Source organism: Nicotiana sylvestris, chromosome 7, assembly GCF_000393655.2.
Source record: "Nicotiana sylvestris chromosome 7, ASM39365v2, whole genome shotgun sequence".
NCBI classification, from domain to species: Eukaryota; Viridiplantae; Streptophyta; class Magnoliopsida; order Solanales; family Solanaceae; genus Nicotiana; species Nicotiana sylvestris.
Genome location: NC_091063.1, coordinates 30,733,559 through 30,749,519, shown reverse-complemented (window position 1 = coordinate 30,749,519; position 15,961 = coordinate 30,733,559). Strand labels below are relative to the sequence as shown.

The 15,961-nt window shown below is 40.0% G+C and overlaps 2 protein-coding genes and 1 long non-coding RNA gene across 3 annotated transcripts in view; 2 read left to right on the top strand and 1 right to left on the bottom strand.

Moving 5' to 3' along the window:
- Positions 1-15,961, top strand: part of LOC138872490 (uncharacterized) — a 175,879-nt gene that overhangs the window by 65,944 nt on the left and 93,974 nt on the right. The window lies entirely within an intron of this gene.
- LOC104227317 (protein VASCULATURE COMPLEXITY AND CONNECTIVITY-like) lies at positions 526-2,797 on the top strand. The gene is made up of 3 exons (XM_009779542.2): positions 526-863; positions 1,343-1,545; positions 2,373-2,797. The coding sequence occupies exons 1-3, from the start codon at positions 765-767 to the stop codon at positions 2,551-2,553; spliced, it is 483 nt and encodes a 160-aa protein (XP_009777844.1). The 5' UTR covers positions 526-764; the 3' UTR covers positions 2,554-2,797.
- LOC104227316 (STOREKEEPER protein-like) lies at positions 5,466-6,946 on the bottom strand. The gene has a single exon (XM_009779541.2). It carries the CDS (start codon positions 6,886-6,888, stop codon positions 5,608-5,610), a length of 1,281 nt encoding a protein of 426 aa, XP_009777843.1. The 5' UTR covers positions 6,889-6,946; the 3' UTR covers positions 5,466-5,607.

Sequence of the window (15,961 nt, the reverse complement as noted above, 5' to 3'; positions counted from 1 at the left end):
AGAAGATTTAGAATTTATAGATTTTAGATCTCTAAGATTTCAAATGACATGTTTTCATAAACTCAAAATAACGAATGGAATGAATCATGATTTGAGTTTGTCTTAAATCAAAATTTCCTCTAAGTATATCCCAATAGATAACGAAAGATATACTTTTTTGAATTTGAAGTAAATGGCGTCGAATCCTGTATCTAAATCAAAATTTCCTCTAAGTATATCCCAATAGATAACGAAAAATTGTTTTATCTTGAGGAAGAGTTGAATTAGAAGAGGGGTACTAATAAAGGCAACCTGGTATACAAAGTATTTCATATTTATGATACGAACAATTAGATAAATTACCAATTCTGAGGTGGGGAGGGTAAAGTAATTCTATGTGTACCTTAATTTCAAAGTCAAAAAAGCGAATGGAAACTCACCGATTTTATCTTTCGTCCATTGAGAGATGCCTAAGCCACATTATTCTTTACTCCTTAGCTGGTTTATACCCAACTCTTTTTCTATGCAAAATAGGGAATCCCAATAGAAGGAAAAAGCAGGCAAAAAAGCACAAACAAAGCTAGCATTGTATGGACAAAAGAAGCTTTTCTTAAAAGCTACAGATATACTTTGGTATTATTAATTTTTGTATATAACATTACTGAGAGCCCATTTCATTATATCTCACTATTTATACTATGGTATATCTCATGTAAACATACATTTTTCTGTTCCTTCCCTTCTGTTTTAATTTGCTGAGGGTCGTTGAAGTTGATTAAAAAAAAATGGCTAAGATGTTTGGTATTTTTGCATGCTTACTGATTGTGGCCTTAGACGCCATAGCTGGGATTCTTGGAATCAAAGCAGAAGCAGCTCAAAACCAGGTATATCTATCTCTTCCAAACAGCAATGCAAGCAAGACATTCTCAAACCCTCCTCGAAAAATTTGTGTTTGATGGTATATGATGTTTAACTTCTATATTCTGATATTATAAAAGAACTTTTGTAACATCACGTTCACCTAAAAGATAGCTACAACTGTCCATAATAGGTGAAACTAGTTATTTGAAAAATCACACTGATAACATTACTCTGATAGTAAATGCATATTTATATTGTCAGAAGTGGCGGATCCACCGTCAACCAAGGGGTCTCAATCAACACTCCATCGCCGGAAAATTATATAGTATTGCTAGATAATTTTTTTTGTTTTATGTCTATTTATTATAAGTTAACTCCCGTTGACTTTTTGATATATTTAATGTTTTATATTTGACACTTTTTAGTGAAAATTCTGGTTTCGTCGCTGATTGTGAGTATATATAACTCCCGTTTTGTTATTGTTTTGTGGATATTGGAACAGGAAAAGCACCTGAGGTTGTGGTTGTTGGAGTGTAAAGAGCCAAGTCATAATGCATTTGTATTAGGAGTAGCTGCAGTTTGTCTTCTTGCAATAGCACATGTTCTAGCCAATCTTCTTGGAGGTTGCAGCGTTTGCACTACTGATGACATTAAGAAAGCTCCCCCAAGCAGGCAACTTTCAATAGCTTGTCTTGTTTTTACTTGGTATGTCTTCAACCCCTTCATTCATCAATCCTGGAAATGCATTTTAAGACTAATCTTGTCATCTTTCTTCACCACATTTAAGATGAATTCACATGTACAACTAACGTTAAGAAAGGACTACTTAGGTGGGGGAAGGCAGTTTTCAAATTGGAAATGTGTAATATGTTTTATAATCTATGTACATTTCTTCCGTTTCATCGATTTTGTCTGGATCCTGCCTCTCTTCGGAAAAAAAGTGAAGGGGAAGGATAAGGATCTTCTTCGGTGGACCCATCTTGTTCGTGTTTAGTCCCCTTCATTTAGAGAAGGTTGTGCGGTTTAAAGTTTATAAATAACCAGTTTGAAAATGTTTCTAAAAACTCTCTTGTTAGATCAAATCTGAAGAAGTTTTTTTTTTTTTTTACCTCCTTTATCTACCATAGCGCTGCGAATTGTTTTTGGATAATTGTATAGGTGGAACAATTTCTATGCTTGGATCGAGTGATTGAAACATCCACGGACCTAAATCGCCAAGATAAGGAAAAAAAATATCTCGTACTCGGGATCTTTTTATTTTGATTATCTATCTATATATTTATTTTATTGGAATAATTAATACTCCAGTATAATATATTAAGAAGTGGAATGGAATTCCTCGTTGGGATGGGGTAAAGGTGGTAGATCGAATCAGAACACTGTCCATGATTTGAGGCGAAATGTTACGTGTAAGTGTAATCAAAAGGACAGAATACAGAAAATTAAATCTATCCTACTTTTTGACAAAGCAAAAATGACTAGAGTCAAAATATGTCCCTATATGTTGCCTAATATGCTTTCTGGGGTTTCAGGATCATAATGGCAATAGCAATGGGACTGCTTGTAATTGGGACAATGGCAAACAACAAGTCAAGAGCTTCCTGTGGGTTTACACATCATCACTTCTTCTCTATTGGTGGAATTTTGTGTTTTGTCCATGCCATCTTTTCTGTTGCATATTTTACCACAGCTTCAATGATACTCGCCCCATAGTCCAATATTATGAACTTCTTTTCCCACGGCAAACCCTTTTTTAAGATTGCAAGTTCTTGATTTTCTACACATTTCATTTTTTTTTTTTTTAGTTTCGTCTTCTTTCTTGGGGCTGTCAGATAGTGGAATATATTTTGGTAGAGTGAAACTCTCTGGCTTAGCCTATGATTGTGGATCGTAGTTAGAAGAATTAGTATTGAAGACTATTATTGATAATCAATGTTCTTGATATGTTTTTTACTAACAGTTTGTTTGGATGATTGTTACATATCGCTTCAATGTATCATATATATTATATTGTATTATTTTGATGAATACGACATTTGGATGAATTATATCGTTTACCGTCATTTCATAATGTCATACACTAGTAATATGAATTATGAAAAGAAAAAAAAAGTTACAGTTAGGATAAAAAGGATAGAACACGATTTTTTTTTGCTAATAAGCTACGATTTTTTTAGCTTCAAGCCGACGACTTTGCAGTTTTGTGTTGTTTTAAGTTTGCTGCTGAAATTCACGTACCTTTCTGTATAAACTTTACAAAGCTTAATGATTCGGAGAAAAGTGTTGTACCAAGTTCCGATCTTTATCTGGAAAATGGGATTCCTAATACACCTTCTGGGTGTCGAAAATCAAACTGCCTAGCACCTTTGCTGAAGGAAGAGGAGAATTATGAGAGCCATAGCATCATGGATGAAAACAAATGCTTTGAGGTAAGATATTTGGTATACAGTACTTTCCATATTTAATACTAATAAGGAAGGGAAGATGAGAGAAAAATAAGGTCACGATGAAACCACACCAAATCGGTGTTACTTTTCGTCGTTACGTACGAATGATTTAGCGATACGATAAAATAAAATTTAAGTAACAATTCAAATAAATATTGCATTTAAAATAACAATACAATACAATACAATAGGTAACAATCATCCAAACAAGCTGTAAGGGCTAAAAAAGAATAGAACCCTAAAAGGAAAGAATATTAAGATAAAGAAATTGAATATTAAAAGGAAAGAACATAGAGCAAAATAAGGAAATCACTCTGACAATGCAGCAAACCCCAATCCATTAGCCCTTCCTAAAGATACTGTTATGACTAAGATCACACTAACTGTGTCAAGAGTATTCAGATGAATTCCAAAGAATTGAATGAGTGCTGCAAATGGCACACGCTTAAGCACCGCATACTTAGTTTTAAGGAAATACAGGATGATGCACTAAATATATGATTTATATAACAATAAGCTCCGTCAGAATAATGCAACCAGAAATTTATACGAGGGGATTCAAAAAAATTCTAGGATGTCACGGTTGGACTCTAACCTATGACCTAAAGTAATTCCGAAACGCCTCTACTACTATACTTGAATTTTTCTACATGTCAAGGGGATTCAACAGCTCACATATAACCGAAAAAGATCATTTCTACTCTATTTACATAGTTTAATTTTCCAGCAAATTAAGTCCAACACCGTTTAACTTAAGCAGCAGAAAAACTCAGCATATAAGGTAAGTGTGCATCAAGTACAACAACAACAACAAACCCAGTGTAATCGCACAAGTAGAGTCTGGGGAAGATAGTACGTGTAAGCAGACTTTACCCCTACCTTGAGTAGAGAGGTTGTTTAACATAGACTCTCAGCTCAAGAGAGGCATAAATGTCCATCAAGTAAATATCCAAATCCAGCAACTGAAGTAAAAGTCTCAGCAAGCACCAAAAAGGATGGTGCAAAGTAATTCTACAGGAACAGAGGCCAGAGGAGAGGAGATAAAAGGTTGGGATGTTGGACCATAAATAGAATGAAGGTGAAGTGAGATAAGATGGAGCTATGGTGCTTAATGGAACAATTTGATATCTAGGTCTCGGTCTCCCTGGAAAAAGGTATGACAGACAGATATATAACCATACAATTAAACTAGGATGGCTGACATGAAAATAATGCTACAATCATTCCGTGCAATACAACATGCTAAGGATAGAATGACTGCCTAACTGACAATATTAGAAGGAAGCAAGTGTCATCTCACAAGGGCTCAAAAAGTTCACAAGATAAAAGTCAATGAAGAACAGATTAAAAGAGATGTATGATCCTTTTATTTTATGACCGAGAAATTAGTTTGGGGCCGATCCTTTGGACCAACCGCAGCCTTCGAAACTCGGTGGATAATGGGCCCGCCCCTCTACCCTTCTCCACTTAAATATCAGGCTTTGCTTTGCATGGTGTGGGGGCTTGAGATGTATGATCCTATAAAGCTGGACAATTCTTTTTTATAAGGTAAATTGGAAAAAAGTACAGTGCAGGTAGCACATATAGAGGATAAAGTGAGAGATCGCCTGAGATAGCTTCGCCGTGTGTTATGCAAACCTCCAAATGCACTGGTCTATAGGTTTCAGAATACGATAATTGAGATTTTAACAAGGGATAAGATACACCTAATCTCACATGGAGAAAAAAGTCTTTTAACACCTACGTGTTTGAAAGCAATGTAGACTTGGTTAAGAACAAAACAAAATGGAAGAATAGATCTTTATGAGTGATGTAAATTAGTTGAAGGCCAACCCAAGCTCAAAAACTGAGAAAGATAACATTTTAGTATTTCTTTCTGGAATAGGAAACGATAATTGAACTTTGTTCTGGTGGAATTTCTACTTCAGCTGCTTGCTTCCACCATACAGATAGGATGCATGATTTGCAATATATGACACGAAAATTTAGGAAACTAAACTCCCACTCACGACCCATGTAACATGTGTATGCATTTCATTGCAAACTTTTTATAGAGCCAATCACACTCGGAACAAACAGAGGAAGCAAAACTAAAGATCCCAGATAAACCATTTCACTTGTAATAAAACTAAAGAAGCAAATAACATGTATGAACTAAACTGAAAAAGAAAATCTAACTTGCAGGATCAATCATAAGTTCATTAACACGAAGAAGAAATTGTCTTGAGAGACGAGAACATATGAACCAAAAACGTAAAAAGCTCCACAGACTAGGTACCCAAAAGTTTGCATCAAAAAGAACAAAATAATCCATCAACATCTAGTTACCTCTCCTTGCATCAACCACCAATTTGTAATGCTCCCTAATCAAATCTAAGCGCTTGAGCATTAAGTCATCTTCATCATCGTGCAGTTTCTTCCACTTTTCCTCCAACACCTTAGCCTTGTCACTAGCAATCAAACTCATATTCTCCTTAAATATATCAACACCATTCGGAAAGATAGAAGACATGGCTGGCAAACTAAAGGATGCAGCTAAATTTGGATACTTAGACCGAAAATCCTGTCGATCATCAACCTTTACTACTACATCCTCCTTATCTACCTCTTTTACAGAGGGGCGTTTCTCGTCTTCCTTAGGCTTCTCATCATCCTTCAGTTTAGTCAAGGTACTAACTTTAGCACTTTTCTTAGGTTCAGCAGTACTCCTCTTAACAACATCAACAGTCTTTTTAGCTTTCCCATTAGTGCCATTGTTAACAATCTCATTAATTCCATTAGTATTACTGGTTCCAGCATCACCCCAAATCTTCTTAGAAAACTCAAACATTAAATAATCATGAGGCTTAGAGAAAACAGGGTCGTCACTAATTTTCACATTAGTTAAAAATTTCTTTTTTAACCTTCTAAGCTTATCAGTAACTTGACTTTTTGAAACTTCAACTTGCAATTTCCCTTTAATGAAGTCATGAAAAGCAGACATATCAGTTGCATTTGGTTCAGAACCTTTTTGGGCTTTGAAGTCAGCCATACCTTTGAGTATAGCAAGCTGATCTTCATCACTCCATAGCCTGCTAGGTGTAGTAGCAGCTGATTTCTTCTCCTCAGAAACCTTACTATCTTCTTCAGAAATCTTGGGCTTTTTATTGGGCCTTGAGTGTTTTTCTTTTAGCGCCTGTTGTTGTTGGGTTTCTTGAGGCCTCTTTGAAAAGGGTTTTGATGGGGATTTTGCAGTGGGTACACTGGGCTTGACGGTGAAGTCGGAAGCAGAAGGGGAAGGTTGGGATTGACCCGACTCTGAATCGGAATCGGATCCTGACCCATCTTCAGTTCCGGATTCAGAAGAAGAAGATTGAGGTTTGTTTTGTGGGGTTTGAAGGGGTTTTTGGGAAGTGGGTTTTTTTTCAAGAGGGGGGGCTGTTTTGGGTTCTTCTTCATCGTCACTTTCGTCTTCACCAGATTCTTCTTCTTCTTCCTCTTCGGATTGTGCTGCTTCTTCTTCTTCTTCTTGGGATTCTTCTGCTTGTTGTGGGTCCTGTTCTTCAGAAGAGGAAGCAGAAGGAGGCTGGTCTACTAACCGAGATTTGCTTTTGGGAGCCATAGTTTAGAAGAGAGCAAAGGAATAGAAGAAGATTTTTGGGTTTTGGCCGTCAGCTGCCTTTCCTGAGGTCAAGACAAAGGTAAGGGTGTAACTTAAGGCTGAACCCGGGCCAAACGGGCCTGGGCTTGAGGCGGGCCGGGCTGAGGCGGTCTCGGGCCAAACGGTCCCGGACTTCATGGTCCCAATGTGTGGAACCGGCTCACGGTGGTCCTAAGCCCACATGGTCCCGGGCTAAATGGGCCTAAACGAGCCTAACGGGTTTTTTTCGTTTCGGGCTAATTTTTTATTTTTTTTTTATCTAAGGGACTTTCTTGTAAACTTATATATGTATATACTATTATAAATTACTTATATATAAATATATATAGTATGTATATATAAAGGTGTATTATGTGTATATATAATTATATATTGCCTTATGTAATATATATTGCCTTATATATTTTACTATTACGACATTAACAAAGAATGTCAATATCTTTCTTAGTCTTCCTCCCCCAATGGAATGAGCACAACAAGGTACTAATACCATCATTAAAAGGAAAAAAAACTAAGGAAGATGTGCCAAAATACAAGTTACATGTTAGTCTATGTATTATCTCTAACAAATCTCATAAATCCTTCAAGGTCCGGAGGAATTTCCGTTGGTGGTGGTGGAAAAGAAGCTTGTTCATCACCGCTTCCGGGCGAAGTAGTATCCTGCGCAAGTTCCGCTAGCATTTCTTCATAAGCTTCATCTATCTCCGGTTGTGATTCTGCAAGTCCAAAATTTCTTCTTTCCGAACGGATCCAAGCTCTCCCTCATAGACGCTCTATGATCACCGATTTGAAGTCTCGCTTGACTGAATGCGCTCTCTGATGCCACTGTTGAAGTTTGAACACTTAAAATATCTCGAGCCATCCTTGAAAGAACCGGATAGTGTTTTTATTTGTCCTTCCACTATTCCAAAACATCGAAGGAGACGTCGGGATTCTCTGATTCAAGTCCCTGCGACAAATAAACTTGAAACTCATTTAGTTGTGAACTATCACCAAAATTATCACCTTGAGAACCCCTAAACTCCGTCCAAGAACTAAGGGCTTTTAGGCCCGCAGTTCTTTTAGATGCTTGCGAATTAGACGAAGTAGTAGTTGGAACATTTGGTCTAGCTTGATCTAAGGCAAGTCGATAAGCATTATAAATTGCTTGAGCATTTATTTTAATTGAGGCTTTTGCATCTCCAAGTATAACAAATTCCTCAGCTGAAAGTGATAAAGCGTTATAAATTTTTGAATACCAAAAGTGAGGACCTCCTAATTTCATTGTAAGATTTAACAATGCAGCAACACCAAAAATAGGGGGGATAGGGAAAAAATATTTTTTAAACTTAGCTTTCATTGAATTAATAGCTTCTTGATAAATTACTCCACCCTCTGAAAATTGAGTAAATAAATCTACAAGTACTGCAATATAAACTAAACAGTTAGAAATAGTAGGATAATATTGGCCAGATAATTCATTTGTAGCAATATGAAATTGTTCTAAAAAGTCTACAAGCATTTTAACATTACTCCAATCTTGATTTGTAAGGTGCTCATCATCATCATCATCACCACCTACACGAGCATTATACGTTGCGCTTATTGGGTTCCTATATTCATATGCAACAACTAAACTTTCATACATGTAATTCCATCTAGTTGGACAAGGTTTAGGAACCTTTCTTTCTCTAAGGCCAAATTCATCACATTTTTTAAAATAGTCTCTAAGTCTACTTCTACGGTTTGAATAAAAAAGCCAATTAAGAGCCATTTTAACCTTTTCAATTTCTACATTTAAAACTTTCATACCAGCACCGACGATTAAATGGTAAATATGACAAATACATCTAACATGAAAAATATTACTAAATGCAGGATTTAGTGTAGTTGTAAGCAAGCCTATAGCGTTAGTGTTACTAGAAGCATTATCCATTGAAACCGACATAATTTTATCTCTAATGCAAAAATATCTACAAATATCTGCAACTGTGTTAGCAATAAACTTACCTGTGTGGCGTGAATTAATTATTCTATAAGCAATAATGCGCTTTTGCATTATCCACTCCTCATCTATCCAATGACTTGTAACAGTTAGATAATCACAATCATTACCACTTCTACCAATATCAGTAGTAATAGTGTCACGACCCAATCCCCGAACCCGGTCGTGATGGCGCCTCTCGTGAAGACAAGGCCAGCCATACCAAAACGGAACACTTCTTTTAAACAGTTAATCATCATAAACAGTAATAACATATAATATAACACTCATAAATTGCGGAATTTTAACGTTAACAACAGCAGAAACCATCCCGACACAGCCCAAACCGGGGTGTCACAAGTCATGAGCAACTAAGAAGTCCGGATACAAGTCTACTGAACACAAAATCCGATACAATAGTTCAGAGAAAAAAAACATGGAAATGATAGGATAAGGGAGGCACGGGGCTGCGAACGCCAACAACTACCTCGTAGTCTCCAAATCACTGCCTGGACTGGGAGAAATCAGCACTCACGAGCGGACTCTGCGATGCCTGAATCTGCACACATGGTGTAGGGAGTAATGTGAGTACTCCGACTCAGTGAGTAACAATTATAAATAATGGCTGAAAGTATGAAAACACGTAAAGACACAAAGCAATTCCATATTAAGTAGTAAAATCACTTAAGTAGTAAATCAGTGAAGAATCAAATGATTTTCCTTTTTAAAACAAGTAAAACAGGTAATTTAACAGGTAAATAACAAGTAGAAATCCGCCCCTAGGGCACAGTATCAATCGTTCAGCATAGTATCAGCCCCTCGGGCTCACTCTAAGTACAGTATCAGTCCCTCGGGCTCACTCTCGGAATAGTATCAGCCCCTCGGGTTACCTCACAATCACTCATATCAGCCCCTCGAGCATAACATCAATCACTTAGAACAATGGGTACCCGCGCTCACTGTGGGTGTGCAGACTCCGGAGGGGCCCCTTACGGCCCAAACGCTATATCAAGCCACCTCGTGGCATCATCACTCGGCACTCAGCCTCATATCAAGCCACCTCGTGGCATATAAAGTATCTTCGGCCCTCGGCCTCATATCACTCAGCATATCCTCACATAAGGCCCTCGGCCTGACTCAGTCCAAAATCATCACAAGCCCCTTGGGCATTAGTAAAACAGTAGTTCTCAGCCCAAAACATGATGTAGAAATATCATTTAAGTTTCAAATCTGAGTAAAAGTGGCTGAGTTTGTAAAACAGTAGATATCAATAGGACTGAGTTCAAATAATAAGTCAAGCAGTGATAGAAATCCCCGAAGGGTTCAAATAGTTGGCACGAAGCCCAAATATGGCAATCAGCCCAAATCATGATGATAACAATTGAATTTCAGTCAAATATTCGGTAAAATCATCAATCGGGATGGACCGAGTCACAATCCCCAGTAGTGAAAGACCCCACGCTCATCATCCAGCGCGTATCTTGCCTCAATATAGCACTACGATGTGCAATCCGGGGTTTCAAACCCTCAGGACATCATTTACAACCATTACTCACCTCGAACTGGCTAATTCTCTAGCTCGCGACGCCTTTGCCCCTCGAATTGGCCTACACGCGCGTCAAATCTATCCAAAATCAGAACAAATACGTCACAATATGCTAAGGGAACAAAGCCCAAGCGAAAACATTCGAAAAATATCAAAAATCTCGAAATTAGCAAAACCCGAGCCCCGGGCCCACATCTTGGAATCGGGTAAAATTTACATTTTCAGAATCCTCATACTCTCACGAGTCTAACCATACCAAAATTATCCAATTCCGATACCATTTGGTTCTTCAAATCATCATTTTACATTTTTGAAAGGTTTCACAATTTTCTTCCGAAATTCAATCTCAAATCACGAATTAAATAATTAATTTAGTGATAGATTCATGTGTTCTAGCCAAATCTGAATTAAAATCACTTACCCGATGAATTTCCTGAATAACCTTCGAAAAATCGCCAAAATCCGAGCTCTCTAGGTTAAAATATTAAATAAAACCCAAGACCTCGTATTTATAGGTACCCTTCAGGTTTCAGCTACCGCGTCCGCACCCACTTTTGTGCGGTCCGCGCGACGCCTACCGCGGTCGCGCCCGCTTTTGTGCGGTCCGCGCGACGCCTAACGCGCCCGCGCCCGTTTTTGTGTGGTCCGCACAGCACTCAACGCGGGCATACTTATTTTTGTGCGAACCGCGTGAGTGAGTTTCGGGGCCTGCAACCCCATGTAGACCTGCTACAGCTATGATTTTTGTATTAAAACATCCCGAGACATACCCGGAACTCCCAGAACTTTGAACCAATTGCACCAACACATCCATGACATCGTTCAAACTTGCTCAAAACTTCGGAATGCTCACAACAACATCAAATCACCAATTTAACATAGGATTCAAGCCTAAGAACTCCAAGAACTCTTAAATTATGCTTTCGATCAAAAGGTCTATCAAATATCGTCCGAATGGCCTGAAATTTTGCACACACATCCCAAATGACACAATGAAGCTACTACAACTCTCGGAATTCTATTCTGACCCCTATATCAAAATCTCGCCTATCAACCGGAATTTGCCGAAATATCAATTTCGCCAATTCAAGCCTAAATCTTCTCTACAACTCCAAAACCCATTCCGATCGCGCTCCTAGGTAACAAATCACCTCCCAAAGCTAACCGAACCATCAGAACTCACTTCCGAGCCTTCTAACACATAAGTCAACACCTGGTTGACTTTTCCAACTTAAGCCTTCTTAAAAGAGACTAAGTGTCTCATTTCTTACCAAATCCTCTCCGAACTCGAACTAATCAACTCGATCACATAAAACACGGACAACAAAGCGTAAAGAAGCTGAAATGGGGGAAACGGAGCGGTAACTCATGAGACGACTGGCCGGGTCGTCACATCCTCCCCAACTTAAACAAACGTTCGTCCTCGAACGAGTCAATAAACATACCTGAAGCCTCAAACAGATGAGGACATCTGCTCCGTATCTCCTGCTTGGTCTCCCAGGTAGCCTCCTCCACGGGCCGACCTCTCCACTGCACTTTCATTGAAGTTATATCCTTTGACCTCAACTTCCGAACCTGGCGACCCAAAATAGCTACTGGCTCCACATCAAAGGTCAAATCATCATCCAACTGAACCGTGCTGAAGTCCAAAACATGAGACGGATCCCCAATATACTTTCGGAGCATAGAAACATGAAATACCGGATGCACACTCGACAGGCTAGGTGGCAAAACAAGCTCATAAGCCACCTCCCCAATCCTCCGAAGCACCTCAAAAGGCCCAATGAACCGAGGACTCAACTTGACTTTCTTCCCAAACCTCATCACACCCTTCATGGGCGAAACCTTCAGCAAGACCTTCTCACCGACCATGTAGGACACATCTCGAACCTTCCGGTCTGCATAACTCTTCTGACGCGACTGCGGTGTACGAAGCCTCTCCTGAATCACCTTCACCTTCTCTAAGGCATCCTGAACCAAATTTGTCCCCAATAGTCTAGCCTCGCCGGGCTCGAACCAACCAACCGGAGATCTACACCGCCTCCCGTACAAAGCCTCATATGGAGCCATCTAAATACTCGATTGGTAGCTGTTGTTATAAGAAAACTCTGCAAGTGGTAGAAACTTATCCCATGAACCTCCAAAGTCAATAACACAAGCATGCAACATGTCCTCCAATATCTGAATAGTACGCTCGGACTGTCCGTCCGTCTGAGGATGAAACGCTGTGCTCAACTCTACCTGAGTACCCAACTCTCTCTGCACGGCTCTCCAAAACTGCGAAGTAAACTGAGTACCTCTATCTGAGATGATGGAAACCGGAACACCATGCAATCGAACAATCTCCCGGATATAAATCCCCGCCAACCGCTCTGAAGAATAGGTAGTACACATATGAATGAAGTGCGCAGACTTGGTCAGCCGATCCACAATCACCCAAATAGTATCAAACTTCTTCAAAGTCCGAGGAAGACCACTCACAAAATCCATGGTGACCCTCTTCCACTTCCACTCGGGAATAACCATCTGCTGAAGCAAGCCACCCGGTCTCTGATGCTCATATTTCACCTGCTGACAATTGAGACACCGAGCTACAAATTCCACGATATCTTTCTTCATTCTTCTCCACCAATAGTGCTGCCTCAAATCCTGATACATCTTCGCGGCACCCGGATGAATGGAATACCGCGAGCTATGGGCCTCCTCCAGAATCAACTCTCTAAGCATATCCACATTGGGTACACAAATCTGGCCCTGTATCCTCAACATACCATCATCATCGATGGTAACATCTCTGGCATCATCATGCTGGACTCTGTCCTTAAGGACAAGAAAATGCGGATCATCATACTGGCGCTCTCTGATACGATCATATAAGGAAGACCGAGAAACCACACATGCCAACACCCGAATGGGCTCCGAAATATCCAATCTCACGAACCGATTGGCCAAGGCCTGAATATCAACTGCAAGGGGTCTCTCCCCAACTGGAATATATGCCAAACTCCCCATACTCACAACCTTTCGGCTCAATGCATCAGCCACTACATTGGCCTTTCCCGGATGATACAGAATAGTGATATCATAATCCTTAAGGAACTCCAACCATCTCTGCTGCCTCAAATTAAGATCTTTTTGCTTGAACAAATGCTGAAGACTGCGATGATCAGTGAACACCTTACAAGATACGCCATACAAGTAATGCCTCTAAATCTTTAATGCATGAACTATGGCAACCAACTCCAAATCATGAACGGGGTAGTTCTTCTCGAAGCATCATAATACACAATATATAAACCTGAAGCTGATGGCAAAACTAACACTGGAGCTGTGGTCAAGACTGTTTTGAGCTTCTGAAAGCTCTCCTCACACTCGTCCAACCATACAAATGGAGCACCCTTCTGAGTCAACTTGGTCAAGGGCGATGCAATGGATGAAATTCCCTGAACAAACCGGCGATAATAGCTTGCCAACCCAAGAAAGCTACGAATCTCTGTGGATGAGGACGGTCTAGGCCAACTCTGAACCGCCTCTATCTTCTTTGGGTCAACCTGAATACCCTCTTTGGACACCACGTGTCCCAAGAAAGCCACTGTACTGAGCCAAAACTCACACTTGGAGAACTTTGCATAAAGCTTCTCCTCCCTCAATCTCTGCAACACAACTCTCAAATGCTCCGCGTGCTCCTCCTCACTACGCGAGTACACTAGGATATCTTCAATGAATACTATCACGAACGAATCAAGATAAGGCTGGAACACGCTGTTCATCAAATGCATGAATGTTGCTGGGGCATTGGTTAGCCCGAAAGACATAACAAGAAACTCATAATGACCATATCTTGTCCTGAAAGCAGTCTTAAGAATATCTGAATCCCTGATCTTCAACTGGTGATAACCCGAACGGAGATCAATTGGAGAATACCCTCGCTCCCTGAAACTGATCAAATAAATCATCAATGCGAGGAAAAAGATACTTGTTCTTAATTGTTACTTTGTTTAATTGCCTATAATCAATGCACATTCTCATCGTGCCATCCTTCTTCTTCACAAATAAAACCGGTGCACCCTAAGGGGATACACTAGGACGAATGAACCCCTTATCTAGGAGTTCCTGAAGCTGTTCTTTCAATTCTTTCAACTCTGCTGGTGCCATACGATATGGCGGAATAGAAATGGGCTGAGTGCCCGACACCAGGTCAATACCAAATTCAATGTCCCTGCCGGTGGCATGCCCGGCAGGTCTGCAGGAAACACATCGGAAAAATCCCTCACAACTGGGACAGAATCGATACTAAGAGTCTCAGCTCCAACATCCCTTACAAATGCTAGATATGAAAGGCAACCCTTCCCAACCATACGCTGGGCCTTCAAGAAAGAGATCACTCTACTAGGGATATAATCAGTCATACCACGCCACTCGATCCGCGGTACACCCGGCATAGCCAAAGTGATTGTCTTAGCATGACAGTCTAGAATAACACGACATGGAGATAGCCAATCCATGCTCAAAATGACATCAAAATCCACCATGCTCAATAGCAATAGATCCACTCGGGTCTCCAGACCCCCAATAGTCACCACACATGACCGGTATACATGGTCTACAACAACAGTATCACCCACTGGGGTAGATACATGAACAGGTAAAACAAGAAACTCACGGGGCGTACCCAAATAATGAGCAAAGTATGATGGCACATAAGAAAAGGTGGAACCGAGATCAAATAATACAAAGGCATCTCTGTGGCAGACTGAAACAATACCTGTAATGACAGCATCCGAAGCAATGGCATCGGGTCTGCCCGGGAGTGCATAGAAACGGGCCTGACCGCCCCCTGATCGACCTCTCCCTCTAGGCTCAAAGCCATAGATCAAAACACGCACTATAACTTATAACGCGTATTCTTTGTTGCTTCCATAATACCATAGTGAGATTAGACTCAGTCCTTCATAAGCTCTTGAACACCGACCATCGGGTACTTTAACTCTATGCAAATCTCGCATTCACTCTCGTAACAGTTAAGCCCACTCTACCAAGTGACCCAAATTTAAAATTCAACACATATGTTTCACTTGTGAATGAGATCTTCTAACAGACAACATAAGGATCACACAATCTCAGAACACCGCAGGAGACAACCTGCCTGCTTCGCCTCAATATAACATTTCTGTATACCTTCCACAGTCATACACATTACACAGTCACTTAATTCTTTTTTTTTCCTGAGTCTGAACTCATACAGCAACATGAAATTGACTTCACTCCAACTAGGAGACATGAAAAGATTCTTCACGCGCCCATAACTCGGGGCTACGCATCCAACCACAATGGAAATCAAACGCTTAATAGTTCATCCATCATCCATCAGACCTTCCTCGTCACTTCCAAGTCATATAGATACCTCCCGCAGTACCAACATACTCATCACATAGTTGTCAACCATCACTTCTACTAACAGGGACAATACCACACATATAAGTTCAAAACACTTGCTCACACAATCAGCACCTCGGTGCTCAAGC